The 17,022-nt window shown below is 40.2% G+C and overlaps 1 protein-coding gene across 2 annotated transcripts; it reads left to right on the forward strand.

Moving 5' to 3' along the window:
• The first annotated feature begins 10,240 nt into the window (after nt 1-10,240).
• csrp1b (cysteine and glycine-rich protein 1b) lies at nt 10,241-14,717 on the forward strand. Of its 2 annotated transcripts, XM_072381697.1 has the most exons (6): nt 10,241-10,366; nt 11,324-11,433; nt 11,843-12,011; nt 12,190-12,319; nt 12,403-12,496; nt 14,184-14,712. In XM_072381697.1, exons 2-6 carry the CDS (start codon nt 11,325-11,327, stop codon nt 14,258-14,260), a joined length of 579 nt encoding a protein of 192 aa, XP_072237798.1. In that variant the 5' UTR covers nt 10,241-10,366; nt 11,324; the 3' UTR covers nt 14,261-14,712. The 2 variants fall into 2 exon arrangements, with proteins under 2 accessions (XP_072237798.1, XP_072237799.1); XM_072381698.1 differs by lacking the exon at nt 10,241-10,366 and having other exon boundaries at nt 11,354-11,437; nt 14,184-14,717.
• Nucleotides 14,718-17,022: the final 2,305 nt, after the last annotated feature.

Consider the following 17,022-nt stretch of genomic DNA (forward strand, 5'->3'; position numbering starts at 1 on the left):
GTTAATTTTTTTTTTTGTTAAAACAAAGCAAGTATAGAGTAAATGTGTATTAATACAGTTGAAGTTCAAATAAAGCTGCTATCATTCACATTTTTCTCTTTCATCAGACGGCTAAAAGTGTAAAAAAAACTGACTTCTGAAAACTGAATTCATACAGAGTTGAGCTTTCCTCTCAGAAATGCAGTGGTCCTGGTGGCACTTTTTCTTAATAGTTCTTGTTCGTAGTATTTGCCATGAAACCAACTGAACAACTTCTGGTTGTGCTTATTTCCTGGAAACTGGTGAGACTGCTTAACTTCAAATTGAGTCACCCGTTTCAGCCTCATAAATGACAGCATGAAACCCAAACTACGCTGGGTGATGTTGAGTTAAAAGTTCACACACTTATGGAATACGCAGTATCAACACCACAGCACATAATCCAGAAAATTCACATTTTCTATAAGAATTGGATACATGTCAGTCTCTCCTCGTTTATTTACAACATTCTTATCAACAGCCTGTTGTGTTCTTTCATCAATGTCTGCTTCAGCTCACATTTACTGGGAGACAAACTTCCCCGAGATGTCTGTTGTCTGGAGAGGTGCAGTGGCTACAACATGTCACTCAACAGCTGACGAAATCATCATGGTGACAGAAAATGTGACCTGAAGACTGAAAACAACTCCTGACTGGGTCCAAGTCAAATAATTCACATCTTTTTTTATCCAATACTCTTCAAGCAAACTCATTACATATTGAGAGGCCACAGAAACATATTGTTTTTCCAAGCAAAACATGCAATTAAATAATTTAAATGGAGGTACAGACAACAGCATATTAACCTTTAACCAGTCTTGCCTTTTTTTCGTCTTTTATTTAGAAAACATCTCTTTTACCTACACACAGGTAATAAGAAGCAAGCCACAGCATAAGTAACCCTAACCCCTGACATTTTTTATCCGCCGTAGGTCATGTCAGACATTCTCGCCTTATAGACTTTGCATCAAAACAAGATAAATCCAAAGCCTAAACAATGTAAGACTCACCTGTACCTCGTGCTTTATATTGTGCCTGATCTCTAACAAAAGCTTGAACACTCATTATTAAACACTCACCTGGCACTTTATTAGGTACACCTTGCTAGTAAAAGGTTGGACCCACTTTCGCCTTCAAAACTGCCTTAATTCTTTGAGGCATGCTTTCAACAAGGTGTTGGAACCATTCCTCAGAGATTTTGGTCCATATTGACATGACAGCATCACGCAGTTGCAGCAGATTTGTCGGCTGCACATCTATGATGCGAATCTCCCATTCCACCACATCCCAAAGGTGCTCTATTGGATTGAGATCTGGTGACTGTGGAGGCCATTGGAGTACAGTGCACTCATTGTCATGTTCAAGAAACCAGTTTGAGATGACATGAGCTTTGTCACATGGTGCATTATCCTGCTGGAAGGAGCCATCAGAAGATGGGTACACTATGGTCATAAAGGGATGGATATATCTATATACACACCAGGGTTGTCAAAATTAATTAATCAATTGTTAATATATATATATATCTACACACATATGTATATATGCTTGGTTTGAACTTCAGCAAGTTGTCTTGACCACCTCTACATGCATAAATGCATTGAGTTGCGGCCATTGCGACTGGCTGATTAGCTATTTGTGTTAACAAGCAAATTAACAGGTGTACCTAATGCAGTGGCCGGTGAGTGCATAACAGCTACATGTAGAACTGTCATGGAACATATGATCTATAAATTAGGCTTGCCAAGGTTAGTAAAGGTGGAACATGTAAGCCACTGGAACATGTCTGTGGAGTAGACTTTCCAAACCAGACAAACCACATGCACGAGCGCACACATACACGCACGTGTACGTACACAGGCGGTTGGATTGAGGACACACTGAGACGTGGCATTTACAAGGGAACAATAATCGCCCTGTGAACATGAAGGTCTTCCATATTTAAAAACAGAGCATCATAACATCTGAGTGCATGCAATAATTTTGTGATTATCAGAATTATTTTGATATGCGTTTCAAATCAGCTGTGGATTAACTCTGTAGTCACTCAATGAGACCACAATCCCCTCAGCACTCCCTCTTTAAAAGGATGATGAAAGAAAGGGGATAAAAGTCATCTGCAAACACATAATCTGAAAGTGCCTCGTGATGTACATACTCCAGATAGAAGACAAAATTGTACACTATAGCAGCCTTTTCTCCGATCACTGTAATAAATGTTGAGAGACACAAGGTACTCTTTTTGTGCGGTCATGAAAAAAATCCAGAAATAAATGCATTAAAATTAGTTAAGTTCAAAAGTGCAGCTTACTGTAGCTGCACAGATGATAGGTCTAGTTTATTGGCAATGACATCACCCACCATTAGTGGTATTCCCATGGCCATGCAAAGACTCCCAGTGTAGAATTAAACTAGTTTATGGTTGGTATTATCTACATTTGTGTATGCTTGGGTTGGATATAGAACTTCAGTTCTTTTTGGTGCTGACTAGAACGTGTTTGTTGGAAAGCACCTCAAAATGTACGAGAGCTGATACAAAATGCTTTGCCTGGGGCTCTCCTGCCTCTAGCCTGCTAACACGTCTCAAGGAATATCTTCTCTTATTGTAAGATTGGTATATGGCATTTAAACCCTTTAAAACTTGGAGCAACATGCGTGTTACCTTACCTTGTGAGTAATATCATGTCAACATTTCCCAGACGCACCATCTCCAAATGAGAAATGAAAGGTTTTAATGTTCGATCTCATTTAAGTTTTCTGAAGCACTGAGAACACGTGTAGAAAATGTACTGTAAAAAGGTTTTAGAAAACACTGTTAGTTTTTTGGGTTTTCTTATCCTGTACAACAAACATATGGCATTGTGTATTAACAATAAATTGATTAAAATAACCTGAAACTAACATTTCAAGTGAGATAGTCATCTAAATCCTAAAAGAAACTCATTGTTGCCTGCACTGACAGATTTATTCATTTTGATTCAGTATCTCATGAGGACATCAAATAATGCATAAACAATCACCATCTTAGTGTTGATTAAGTAGATTAAGATTGAGAAGTATGAGCCTAATGTGGTTGGAGCCTATAGAAACTGGTATGAGTCAGCAAAGCAGCCGAGACAATTACTGGGAACATGACACCACATCCCAGGTAGGGCAATGAGAGTCCAGAGCAGATCCAGAAAGTCTTTACAGGAATTAGTTCAGCAGTCTGGTTGCATCTCCTTTACCTAAGAGCTCTTTTCTGGGTTTGAAGTTGAGTAATGCTCACAACAGAAATAGAGCCAGTGTTGTTAAAGGACGGTCTATCGACACCTCACATGCTCATATAAAACAACAGTGCGATGCACAGAGTCATTAAGCTGAGATGCTCAGCACTGCCAAAAATGGAAAGTTGAGATCAATAAAAATGGATCTGAAACTAACTTTGACCTCCATTAGCATGCTTCTCTGTAGTAAACAGACAGGTAAGTAGACAATATTATTTTTCCTCAGTACTTCTAAGAAACTCAAACTTACCAAAGAGGAGGATGGCAAAAGTTGGTGAGATGGAAAGTGCAAAGGCAGCTCAAAACGCTGGGATGCTGCAAGTGATGAGCATTATCATCAGGTGTCCATCAGCGCATCCCTCTTACATCCTAATTGTGAAGAGAAGCTGATCCAAGCCCAGTGCTACTCTCTGGTGGGTAGTTTATTAAAGGAGGCACCAAGAAGCAGCTTCCCGCTCCAAAGCATCTCAGTCTCTGTCCGAGGTCTAGCAGAGATCAAAGTGGGATGCTCTCTTCCTGCTTGCATAACAATACTCTAGACAGATCTTACGGTGTGATGCAGTTGATTCCTGCGGATCAGACTACTTAGCCAGCAGGCGCTCTCTGCCTTGCAAATGGATCGGGCGATCTTCCAGTCTAAGTCTCTCTGAACTAAAGTGCTGAGCAAAAACTGGGCCATATAACTGATGGAATATTCATAAAAATCCTGTACTTCTTCGTCTCTGCTACTCTCCAACAGTCACATCCTCGCACGGCGGGTTGCATATGCATCTTTTCCGGCAGGCGCTCAATGTCCTGAGTCACAGCCAGAAGCAGTGAACTGGACTAATTTGAATTGTCACTGCATGTTTGTAGCTGGCTGCCTACAGGGCACAGTCTCCCTCAACACAACACTGAGTGAGAATCTGGGCCAAATGGAAGCCGATTCAGAGGTGTCAGCCCAGGAAGAACGACTGACAGGAGCGATGATATGGTGACGGCATGGATTCCCACACTTTTTCCGTTAATCTCTGAAGAAGGGATTACAAACTGTGACTATGACAACCTCATCTGTGAGTGCTGGAGGCAAATATTACAAAGTAGATTATGAGCAAGCCATGTACATGCGATGGAACAAATCCAGTGTGTACTAATAGCAACAAAACAACACGCACAGTGGTTTGAAGATGGAAAGTAAGGGTTGTATGGTTATGTGTTGTCATATTTCTGGTGTATTTGAGAAAACTGCTTACATTTGCAGTGAAATCAGCAGGATGACTGAAGTTCATGGGGAGCGATTATAAACTGAGGCAGTTTAGAAATTAAAACTCTGTGCTGAGTCATGGACACGAGATAAGTGAGGATTACGGTCAAAGATGTGGAGTGGCTAGACAGAAAATACTCAGAAATGTGAAATTAATCTGCACACAGGGAGACAGTGAACACATTTGCTGTCTAACCTTGAGATACAAATTGCTATCTTCATCATGAGATCTCTCACACAGGACTGAACATAATTGCAGCTTAATTAAAGGTGCCAAGATAAAGAGTTTATAGGCCCACAGGCAGGTACAAACACCTCCAGTGAATTGAACTGATAGCAGTGTCCTCATCTCTCACCTTTCTCTCACGGCTTATTAATCGTGCACTTCACACTCCGATGCTTCCATGTTCTGCTTCAGATGATAAACCTTGATGCCTTTGCATCAGCACAGCTTACAGCTAGTTGTACACACCAAAAGACAGCTGGATGGATCAGGACACAGGGTGTGTCTCAACACCGCTTAAACCTAATTTCTGCCTGTATGTGACCTCTACTGACTAATTTATGGAACTGCATCCCTGTGCCTCTCATTGTGGCCACCAGTGTGCTGCTCAGCAGGAGTCAGCAGAGAACCCGCTTTATTCAGGGAAACATCAAACTTCCTGTGTCAGACAGAGAGGGTCGTTCAGCCCTGCCAGAATCACCCTGCGCTTAACACAGTTATCTTATTTTCTCCTTGAAATCATCAGCATCATCTAATCGTGAGGGCTTATGTTATATTTTCAGATTTAAATTCTCTTTACAGCATACATTTTTATAATACTTTTGGCCACTCGTGTTGAATCCACTTGGTTGAAATAGAGAGAGAGCAAAAGCTCCAATGCTAAAACGTTTAATTTAGATTGATCTGTCATGTGATGTCCTTGAACACAATGCAGAAAAAAGGCTTTAAGTATAATGCAGACACTGCAAATATATAAATAATATTAATCATGTGATCCATAAAAAAGCAGACAAACTAAAAGATCTTGTTTTGCACAAGTTTAAAACCTGCGGCTAAACACCAGGAAACAATCACATTATAGAAGATAGAAGTCAGACATTTTGGGTGGTTTTGCTTTAGAATTAATTTACTAATTAGCAATTTGTTCTCAAAACTGTCACTAATAATTTCAGTTTATATAGTAAAATAAAATAAAAACAAACAGGTAAATCTGTCAAAAATGAAGCAGTATTTTTGCAATACCACAGTGATGTTAACAAAAGAATGCAAATTAGCCACAGTTGATTTAACTCTAAACAATGCCATGTACAAGCCAAATACACCACAACATGATCACATTCTCAGTGTGAAGTCCGCTCACCTCTTCCAGCTCCTCCTCCTCACCTGATGACTTGGCAAAGCTTCTGTGAAAAATGTTGCCAAAAGGAGAACCATTAGCAGAGGAGTCCTGGCTTTAAGTGAGGTCAGATGTACCAAAAAAAGAAGAAGAAAAACTCAGGGTGCTGCATTCCTCCAAGAGACTCCACCGAGCAACCACCACTCCTCCGCTCACGGATGGATGGACTGCAGCCCAGCCCCGTCTCTGCCTCTTATCTTCCTCAGGATTAATCTACTGAGTCTCTGTCAGTCCATTCCTCTCTTTCTCTCGTTTCCCTCTCTGTCATGAGGATGATCATGTGCACACATACTCTACAACTGACCAAGGCGGATGTCCACGGAGCACAGACAGAGGGCTAGTGTTAGCCATTGCAGGCTATAAATAGGCTTCTTGAGTTCATCATTGTCTCTTCCTATGATGGTGAAGAGCCTTTAGGGCTTAGAGAGGGTGGAAAGCAGACCAGGCAGCATCGCTATCTGCAGACTATCTCCCTCTTGGTTTCACCTTTGACTGATCCTGCATCTGTATGGAGATGTCTGAACCACTTTGGAGATGCAAGCATCAATATTTTTTCACTGAATGAGAAAGAAATATTAGAAATAAATACTGTAAAATGCAAGATTGGGCCTCTGGGTTTATTTTGGTTGGATAGCAGACAATGAAATGATGAAAGGTCACATGTGAAATGTTGCCACAATGCCTGCACAATTATTGAATGTCACGGTGCACAAGATCAACAGCAAAATGCCAGCAACGCTCTTCCTGTAGTCGCAGGTTGTGCTTCTCTGCATGTTGTGTACACACAGAACCTACACGCAAACCACATGGATTCATAAATGCACCAAAAAGACACCCAGTCAAATAAAGAGTGGTTTGTATTCATAACATTGCACTGCAGTCAACATTAATAATTACATTTATTCATGAATCACTCTTCAAACTCAGCGTTTACCACATTCTTTATTAAACTATACAATTAAATAAATGCAAAATCACAATTAATAATCACAACCTTGTTCACAAAAAAGGTTGGCACCCAAGACAAAATATCAAATGATCAAAAAGACAATTTGATCAAATTATTCGTAGTTTTAACGCACATTTTCAATTGGAAGTCGAGAAAACAAATCAAAGGCTTTCCTTGGTTACCACACCTGTAAGCACCTGAGAACTAAAATAATACAATAAAATCTAGAAATATATCAAACATTCTGATTTGTTTAAGTAAGACAGCATCCATCCATCCATTTCCTATACCGTCAATCCGTCAGTCGGGTAGTAAGACAGCAATTTGGGGCATTTAACAGAAAGTCTTTAAGGTTTCACATAATCACAACTTTACCTCATCTTTTAAGCTCCAACTCGTATAGAAACTGCATACATGGATTTTGCTTAGTTATGACATGTGCCTGACATGATCTGTTAGCTGTAAATCAGATTTTGATTTATTTTAATATGTTTCCATGCATTGCATTATATTTATCATATATCTTAACAAAGCAACTGTGGACAAAAACCTTTTCAACAGTCAGTAAATCAGCTACTTTTTTCATGTTTAATTTTAAAAGGCATAGTGACATAATAAGCTATTTGAATGCATATTTGTGATAAAACAGGCCATTTTGATGATTTTAACTTCCATCTTTAGGTACTTTGTGACATTTGCTCTTTAAAAGTGCTATATAAACTTATTTTATCAGTGAAGAGAGCAATTCCTGTTGTAGTTTTATTATACAAAAAAAATAAAATCAAAGATTTAAGCACAACAGATCTGACAGAATCCTCTCCTGAGACTTAGAAGAATAACTGTTTTTATATTTGGAAACTTTATGAAGAATGATTAATGATCATCTTTGTAGAGGGCATTGGGTCTTGATCATAGAATATAATGGTGTAATGTGGATATTCCATTTCCATGTCTGGGGCGTTTTTTTAAGGATATTTCCACAGAAGGACACATCTTTTGATTAGCATGCTCTATCACTTCTTAAAATCTAAAACCTGAGTATGTATGTATTGCTTAAAGTAATTAAAGGCCTCCAGTCTTGTCTCCAGCATTGTCCTGTAAACACTCTTCTCTACAATTAGGCTGAAACTGAACTGATGGAGAAAGGAGAGGTATAGTTCAATGCACTACAACCTACAGTTACAGTAAATTAACTAACATGAGCTAACTAACATGTCATCACTTTTTTTTGCTCAGATTCCTGAAAAGATGATGTATCCTGTCTTTTTACCGTTTATTTCTACTGTCTGGCCCCCCATCAACTCATCCCTTGACAGCTCTAAATCCGATTCCCCTGCATCAGTCCTCAGTAAAATACTTTCTCCCTCATTCAGCTCTCTGCCTATTGAAATAAATGGGTTAAAAACTGGAGGCAGCAAGTGCTGTTGCTCTGTAAGCCCCACCTCCCCACCTGTGACATCACTAGAGGGCCCAGGATGCCCTCTTCACTGTGCAGTATGACTGCATAAATGATGCTTGACTTAGAGGTCTCAAACCTGTACTCACCATAAAGGACAAAATGTTGCTGATACCTCTCAGTTGAAAACAGTATGTAATCCTGACATGAGACAAAAAAAACTCCAAAGGCCATAGGAGACACTATTCTACTGAACAAGAGAAGAGACAAATATTATTTAATATGACTAAACAACATGTAAATACTTCATTTTAAACGTATAATACACATAAGTGAACAAACGGTGCTGTTCCTTTAGCCTCTTTTAGCCCCTGCAAAAATACCAACAAGTAATAAAAAAAAGACAGACCGAAATAGCCATTTTTTGCAGTAGAACAGTAGAATCTTTTTGACTCGCCAAATCAGTCATCTGATCTCAGTCCAGTCAGTCATGTGCTTCACTTGCTGAAAACCAGACTGAAAAAAAGAAAAAAGACAAGCTATTACAGCAAGCAGTAAGGAAAGATGGCTGAAGCACAGCAGTGGAGTGGCATCACTATCACATATTTAGCCTGATTCTCAATGGCAGGGATATCCAACAGAGTTAAGTCAAGTCAAAAACAGTCCAATTACTACGTTTTCCTGAAGTTCCCTACAGATTCCGGCACGTCAGAGTTTCACGTCTCCATCATAATGTCCACTTTTTAAAATCATGCTTGTGCTCTTTGGCCAAGAAACACTTAAAAGGTGAAGGGAGTGGTTAACGGAAGTTGTAAATCCATTCAAGAGATCACTAGAGCGAGACTCATCATGCACAATGTTTTCCACTTTTCTTCTTTCGCCCTGATTCTGGATGTCTTACTTTTCTACTGCAATCTCACCTGCAAATGGTTACTGTTAGGCACTAAAAGTACATGGTCGAGGACAAAATTAATGTACATGTACCGTCGTAAGACAGGTTAGTTTTACCCTACTGATGATGTGTTGTTGCAATAGTTGAATGTTACAAAATCCACCTGGTAACAACTTGCACATTTTAACATTCATGAGTCAGAATTCTGGAGATGTCAGGTGAACGCTGCCTTAGTATAAAAAATAAAATTAAAAACTGTCTTTGGATACAATGCCGTCTCACCATTTCCACCAAGCTTTGTCGAAGTGGACAAACACACCTACTGCATGCTTTCTGAAAAGAGTGCGCAGCTAAAATGTGTTGCAGAGGAGTGGGGAAACATTCGTTTGTGTCCAATAATATCAAGGCACTGTGAAGTTCCTGCACTGTTCAGATTCTCCTTAACAAGTACAAAACCAGCAGGACTCTCAAGGCCAAACAGGGCTGGAGCTTCTTTGTATATGGGCATAGCCATCTGAATTACAAACTCCCCCACGCCTCTGATTTATTGTTTTTTTTTCGCACCACACACTGACACAACTAACAGCTCAAAATTAATTCCTGCTCTAAAACCATTTTGCTTTGTAAATGAGCTACAATATTCTTTAAATCATCAATCGTTTGTTTAAATGATGTCATCTAAACTGATCTTTACACTGATTACTTGTGTTTGAAATGAGCTGTAGAATTATGGCGACACTTTAGACTAAAGCTGTGAAGGCATGAATAAAAACCTAAGCTCTCAGGACAAAATCTAAATTTCCGATGCATCACTGAAGAGGGAGAGACAAAAACTGAAACTTTTCTCTCAGTTTGTCCCAGGCCTACTTTGTCGATTTACGCTGAATCTACAAGTTCAATCTGCTGCTTTTTAACATTTAATGAGGGTTTTCTGGTGGCAGTTTCAGTGAATTAATTCAACAAGACAGATTAAAACTCATACAAACAGTGAATCTTTATCTCCCCACCGCCCTCCCCATCATCCTCCCCCTTTTTCCTCTCTGCATCTTTCTCCCTCTGTGACACCATGTCCTGACTCCTCCCTCAGTCCAGCCTGGTGTCTACACGGCCTCCCTCTGCTTCTCTTCATCTTTTCCCAACTCCGTCGTCTCTTAGTTTCATCAAAAAGCCACAGACGGTAGCAGCGTTTCACCCCGGAACAGGTAAGACTAACTGAAAAGTCGTCTCTTAACGACAGAATTTCATGCTGCGGTGACGACGAGTTGCTACTGAGATCTGAAAAGTTTGGCTAAGTTTTCTTTTTAAACATGTCAGGTACTGAAGTCAGAAATTCTTGTTACTAACAACACATGGTAAAGAAATGAGAGCAACACTGTGTAAAGCGGATAGTTTAGAGTTAAATAACTCAACGGTGGTGCCAGCTTACATACAGTAAGCAGGCCTCATTTTAAAGTAGGAACATCTTCGGTTATCGTCTTCAACAATGATGCTGCAAACTATTTTGTCATTTGGAAAGGCATCAGGAGGATATTAACTATATCAGGAGGAGCTTTTCCTGTACTCACCTTACCATGCACAATATAAAAAAAATTGTGCCTTAAGCATTAAGAGAGAGTTTCATTTATCATTAAAGTATTGCTTGTATTTAAAAACTTATACAGATTTGTTAAAGCCTTTGGCTGTTTGAGGTCAGGGTCGCTAACATGTGATTACAAAGCAAAACAAAGGGAATTTCCTGTTTATCCTTAGTGATCAAGAGGAGGATTGTCTTTCTGTGCTTAAGTCATCCCCGCATTGATGAGTCTTCAACATATCATGATGTCACTGTCACTAACATACACTGAAAAGAAGAACCAATGTAGTGTCTGTGCAGAGTCCGGCTCTTTATCTACATTTGTTCTGTGCTATCAGAGCCATGCTGACAGGTACTTTGCATTTTATGATATTTTAACACCCACCGCAGCCTGTAGGCTGAAACAAGAAGGAGGAAAGAGACAGCATTATACCAGAGCAAACTAGTACGTTTCCTTTTATAGGTATTTCTGTATCAAGCCCTTGATTGCTACAGATGGCCTCTGTCTGCCGACTGACCCTGATCTGAATATTATGTATACAATGGGAACGAAATGTACACAAAGAGCTCTCCTGTGTGTTTGCAGAATGCCTTTTGGAGGAGGAAACAAGTGCGGCTGCTGCCAGAAAACAGTCTACTTTGCTGAGGAAGTGCAGTGCGAGGGGAAGAGCTGGCACAAATCCTGTTTTCTGTGCAGTAAGTACTGAAATTCTTAAGTAATCGTTTTTTATGTCCACTGACTCATTTAATTCATAAGACCGTGCCAGGAAGGAATGCAGAGAATTTGGCATCAACATAAGGATGTGAGCATCCACAGGTTTTCACTCTGACATTTCAGGCCTTATTTGGATCCAGTGGAAATGTGACAAAGGTTTGGTCTTCCTTATATGGCAGAGGAAGGAGTGCTTATCTAAACGTGCTCCCCACAGTTTGGTTATGCCACTGTCTTGAAATGAAATGTCACATAGTTTGTCGATTTGTCACTTCTGTGGATAATGGATTGTTCTTGGAAGTTGAGCCCTATTTTCATTTTTTTGTTTTGCCATTTTGAGAACTAACACAAAAATGATGATAGATTCGACTTTCCTCTTCACTTTGTTGTAAGTGGTCTGTAAGAAGAACTTAGACAGCACAACAGTCGCTGTTCATGTGGACGAAATCTACTGCAAATCGTGCTATGGCAAGAAGTATGGGCCAAAAGGCTACGGCTTCGGTGGTGGAGCGGGAACGCTGAGTATGGACACAGGAGAAGGACTTGGAATCAAGCCTGAAGTGTGAGCAACATTTCCCTTCCTACTGTGACTTTAACAGCATCTGTCTTTGTGTGTGACAATATCATTCTGTAAGGGAAGAAGCAGAGCCAGGTTTGCAAGTGATGGTGCTTGTACTTTCCTCCTCACTTCCCACATTAGAGAATTTTTTATTAATCTAATTCCATTTAATTTTTGACAGACAAGCCGCTCATCGGCCAACAAATAACCCAAACGCCTCCAAGTTAGCCCAGAAAGCAGCAGGCTCAGAGGTGTGTCCAAGATGTGGGAAAACTGTGTACGCAGCAGAGAAGGTTATCGGGGGAGGCAATGTAAGGAAGAAAAAACACATTTTAATCAATATACGAGTCATGTCAAGACAGATGCTGGAACAAATTCTTTTTTCCCTCTTCAGTCATGGCATAAGGGCTGCTTTCGTTGTGCCAAATGTGGTAAAGGCCTGGAGTCTACGACCCTCGCCGACAGGGACGGGGAGATCTACTGTAAAGGTCTGTGAACATAAACTAGAACTGAAATTTCAATAAGTGATGACTCATTTAAAAGGGGAACTCCGGTATTTTCAAACCTAGACCTTATTTCTGGCATCTACTCACCGATATTTAGATATTTAGATAACTTGTGATCCGTGTATATCCATATAATGGGAGAGAGCAGGGCATAGACAATACAGCCTCTAAATAAATCTCTTTATTTCACCAATACTTTAAGTCGATTGAATGAACGAACATGTACTATAGCTCTGTTAGCACATAGCTACTGTTATGTGGCTACTTGCAGCTATAGGAGAGCTAACGGAGGGAATTCTATACACACCTCTACTGGGCCGACTTCCTCGACACACATGGCTGCAGCACAGCTCATTCACTCCGGTAAGAACATCCATCTTACTCGAAGTCGTCGTTCACGTTGTCAAAATCTGATAAATATCCCGCCATGTTGCACAAAACAATCAGTAGCAAACTCCGTGTGAAGTTAGCAGACTGTCACAGAGCACAGAGTAAATAAACTGTGCTCCAGGGGGGGGCGTGTGGATGAAGTGGTCCCAGTAGAGTGCCTGTGTAGAAATCCCTCCATTAGCTCTCCTATAGCCGCAAGTAGCCACATAACAGCACCTATGAGCTAACAGAGCGATAGTACACGTTCGTTCATTCATTCAGCTTAAAGTATTGGTGAAATAAAGACACATAATGCCTTATTTAGATATTTAGAGGCTGTATTTTCTATGCCCTGCTCTTTCCCGTTATATGGATATACACGGATCGCGAGTTATCGAAATATCTTTCGAAGGACGCAGACTTTCGCCAAACTATTCTGGGTGAGTAGATAAACGTATTTCATGCCAGAAATAAGGTCTTGGTTTAAAAATACCAGAGTTCCCCTTTAAGTGATTTTCAAGCAGAAACAACAATATCATGAACTGCTGATCAAACAAAGAACATATACTGAATTTCTGAACAATTTCATTGAGAAAATAGTTATTAAACGATAATCAAAACAGCAATAATTAAATAAAAAGCTATGTCCATTAACCGATATTCGTTCAAATATATAAGTAGACAAGACAGGTATGTTAGCAATGAAAGTTCTTCTGCACAGCGTAACGCCAACATCACGGCCATAAAAGTCAAGTAGAGGAAGAGTATGGTTAAAAGGGCGATGAGGAATAAGACAGAGGAGGAACCAAAGGCTGTAAAGTTTGAAGATACACGTTTGAGAAATTGAGGTTCATACTTATAACCTAATGCAAGAAAAGGCAACAGTGCATAAATTAGCATCAATAAATATAAAAGAGCATGACGGAGAGAAGCTAAATTGGGATAGGCAAAAGCAAAAATCATGACTAAACATCGGTGCTGCTTTTCCCAGATCCCAGGAAAACACAGATCTTCAGAGTGATACCAAAAATGCATATTTTCACAGATAATAGAGCCTGCTGACACTGATGCAGGTTGCTGGATGGAAGGCGTTTGAAATGGCTGCCATCACCCACTCGACGTACAGTGATTGTTGCATGCTGTTCCTTAATAAAATTTAGAGCTGATCTTGCTACAAAACACCAAAAAAAAACAATAATTAAAAATCAGCAAATCCGTGGATCTGTTATGTTAATGATTTGTGTCTTAAAAAAATGTTTGTGTCCTCTTAATTTTTCATTCATCATATGTTCATTCACAGGTTGCTACGCAAAGAATTTTGGTCCAAAGGGCTTTGGCTTTGGTCAGGGTGCAGGAGCTCTGGCTCATTCCAAGTGAAGCCCGAGGCCTCAGCTCACGTGGGGACTGGTATCTGTTGCGCTCTGATATTTCCAGTCCGTTTCGGTCAATATCTGCCCTTTTCCCTTTTGCTACAGGCAACAAGCAAAGATCCATACAAACATGCAACATTTTGCACACGATCACCAAACAGATTGTGTTGCATTAGAAACTGGCACACACAGGCTTAACATTAAAAAAAACACTGCAATGTAACCGTGTCAGAATGAGCACATTGTGGGCCTGAAAATTAAACTCTGCTTTTCCATTTTAAAGGGGATAACCACGTTTTGTTGAGTTTGATTTATATCCAAAAGCACTTCAAGTGAACAAGAACAAACTAAGACCATAGTTACTCAAGCTGTGAGAAAAAAAAAAAAAGAAAAAAGAAAAACCTTTCACACTGGCTTACACTATAAAATGATGTACATAAGTTGTGCTTTTTGGGACCGACACTAAATAAACATCATGCAAAAGCACACAGTTTTCTGTGTTTCTTTAGATGTGGAGTTTGACAGCCTTACACAACCGTTGTTGTTCTCTCTGTGAGAAAGCTCTGATGAAATCTGTTTATGTTTATGTGGTTTTGGCTGTGATGGCATCTTCTTCAAATCATTAAACTGAGTGAAATGCCAGCTGTTGTGGCGAACAACAAAGCTGTAGTTTTAGGTCCCGTCTCTGGCTGCCCCGAGGGCCGGGGGGGGTAGCTGTGGTGGTGGTGGAGGTGGGTGTCAGGGTGGGGGGCAGCTGTTTGTTCTGGCACCGACAGGAAAAACTACACCAGCAACCCACGCAAATATGGAAGTATTACAATCAAGATCTGGGATCTGTTCCAGAGCTTTCGTGAGTTTAGATTCAACAAGAGCAAAATCATAACTCTGACCTTGCTGATATCATCAAACTAATAAAGCCTAAATATCCCGCTGTAAGTATGAAAACACAGCTGAAGCTATTTTCTCACTGACGGACAACAGAGAAGGCTCATGTCAGAGTACAGGATCAAGTCACACCAAAGCTAAGCTAAATATGATTTGCCTTTCTGTGTTTAAGTCACAAGCATACCGTGCAAAACTCTCCAGCCGGGCAGGGCAGGGCAAGGCAGGGCCGGGCAGGACAGGGCCGTCATATTTTTGGTTTTCAAGTGGTATGTTTTGGACTAATTCCAAAAAGCAAAAACTGTTTAATTTCTCTGAAATAAGCTGCAATAGTTGTCATATTAGTTGCATTGAAGAATTTTGGAGAAGACTCAATTTTAGGAAATTCACAGTGCTTCAAAAACAAGTGAAAGAAATTAACAAAAGCCTTTTACCCTACAGAGCTACTGCATGTAATCCAGCTGCATCTGATGCATGTGTTGACAGTTCAGGCAGTGTAACTGACAAACTATTTCTGCTTAATAATCATTTATTATTTGAAAGTACAAGACAATACATGTCACTGTAGGTTGGGTGTATCAGATGCAAACTCTGGAGGCAGACAGGTGCAGGAATTAAAGAACTTTTATTTAAACAAAACTTAGAATATATAATCAGGTGTTATGCGAAAGGAGGCAATAAAAGAAGCACCAGCGATTCCTTCCCTCTACTGCTACTCATTCACTTCAAGGTCGTTTAATGCAGTCAGGAACCTTCCGAATCAAAGGAGACTAATCAACCAGACTCTGGGATCTGGTGTGAAACAAGAAAAGAAATGTGTACAAAATGGGGTGGCTCTTTAAAATTAAACCGTGAGTAAAGTTAATCAAGACGCAGAAGGTAACAAGATAGAACATGACAATCCAAATGCCATAGATGCCATAGAAACAAAAACCAGAACAACACAAAACCCACAGCTCATGTCACCACTGGAGATAATGTGTCACACACACAGCTCTGTTCTGTACCTTCCACCATCTATAGTCAGCCCTGAGTCAACAGCCTGGATCCAGGTGTCATAAATCAAATCATAATCAGGGGACGAGTCCTGACTCGGTCCTGAATGCTGGTGACTCATTCTTGATGTGAGCTTGAATAATGCACAGTGACACTCTCTTGCTCTCAATATAAGAAACTGTTATAAATAGCAGAGTTGGTAGCCAGCGGGTCATGATGCTGTTTCACCTCTCGACCACTGCAGCCTCACAAAGCTTATGAGAGACAGTATCATAAGCTCCTGGAAACAAAATCTATTTCAATAGCAGCTCACTTGTTATGACCTCATATTACCAGCAGGTGGCAGTTGTGGTCCAGGAGAACTCAGCCTTCAGTGATTAACAACCACAGATTTCAGGCTCTGTCTGTCTTTTTGATGCTTACTTTGGGATCAAAGCTGCTATATCACGATATGAAGTATTAGAAGTGACTTTTAAACTCGCTTCGTGTTACTAGTGTACAATCTGATGACTGAATCTGTAACACAAACATGACCCTGACAACAGTAATTTTTTGGGATTAATATAAGGATTTACTGACCTTGCATAGATGAACTGAGCATTTAGGTGTACGTTCACACAGACACAAGCAACTGTGTTTTACTTTCTTCTTTGAACAAACAAGTGCGCACGAACCCTAAACACGATGTGTACACGAGTGTAAGCTGTGTGTAAGCCTCAAACCAAAGTGTGGCAGCATAAAGTGTTGCAGCATTTCTTCTATGTTTAGTTGTGAGGCTTCAGACAAATTCACAGTGGAAACTGCATTCCTTCCTTAAAACCTTGGCTTAGCCTGGTCTGCAGCGATTATCCTAATCAGACCAGGGGGGCCCTTCAGTCTCAGAGAGGACAG

This window comes from Leuresthes tenuis, unplaced genomic scaffold, assembly GCF_036924035.1.
Source record: "Leuresthes tenuis unplaced genomic scaffold, fLeuTen1.0.hap1 SCAF_3, whole genome shotgun sequence".
NCBI classification, from domain to species: domain Eukaryota; kingdom Metazoa; phylum Chordata; class Actinopteri; order Atheriniformes; family Atherinopsidae; genus Leuresthes; species Leuresthes tenuis.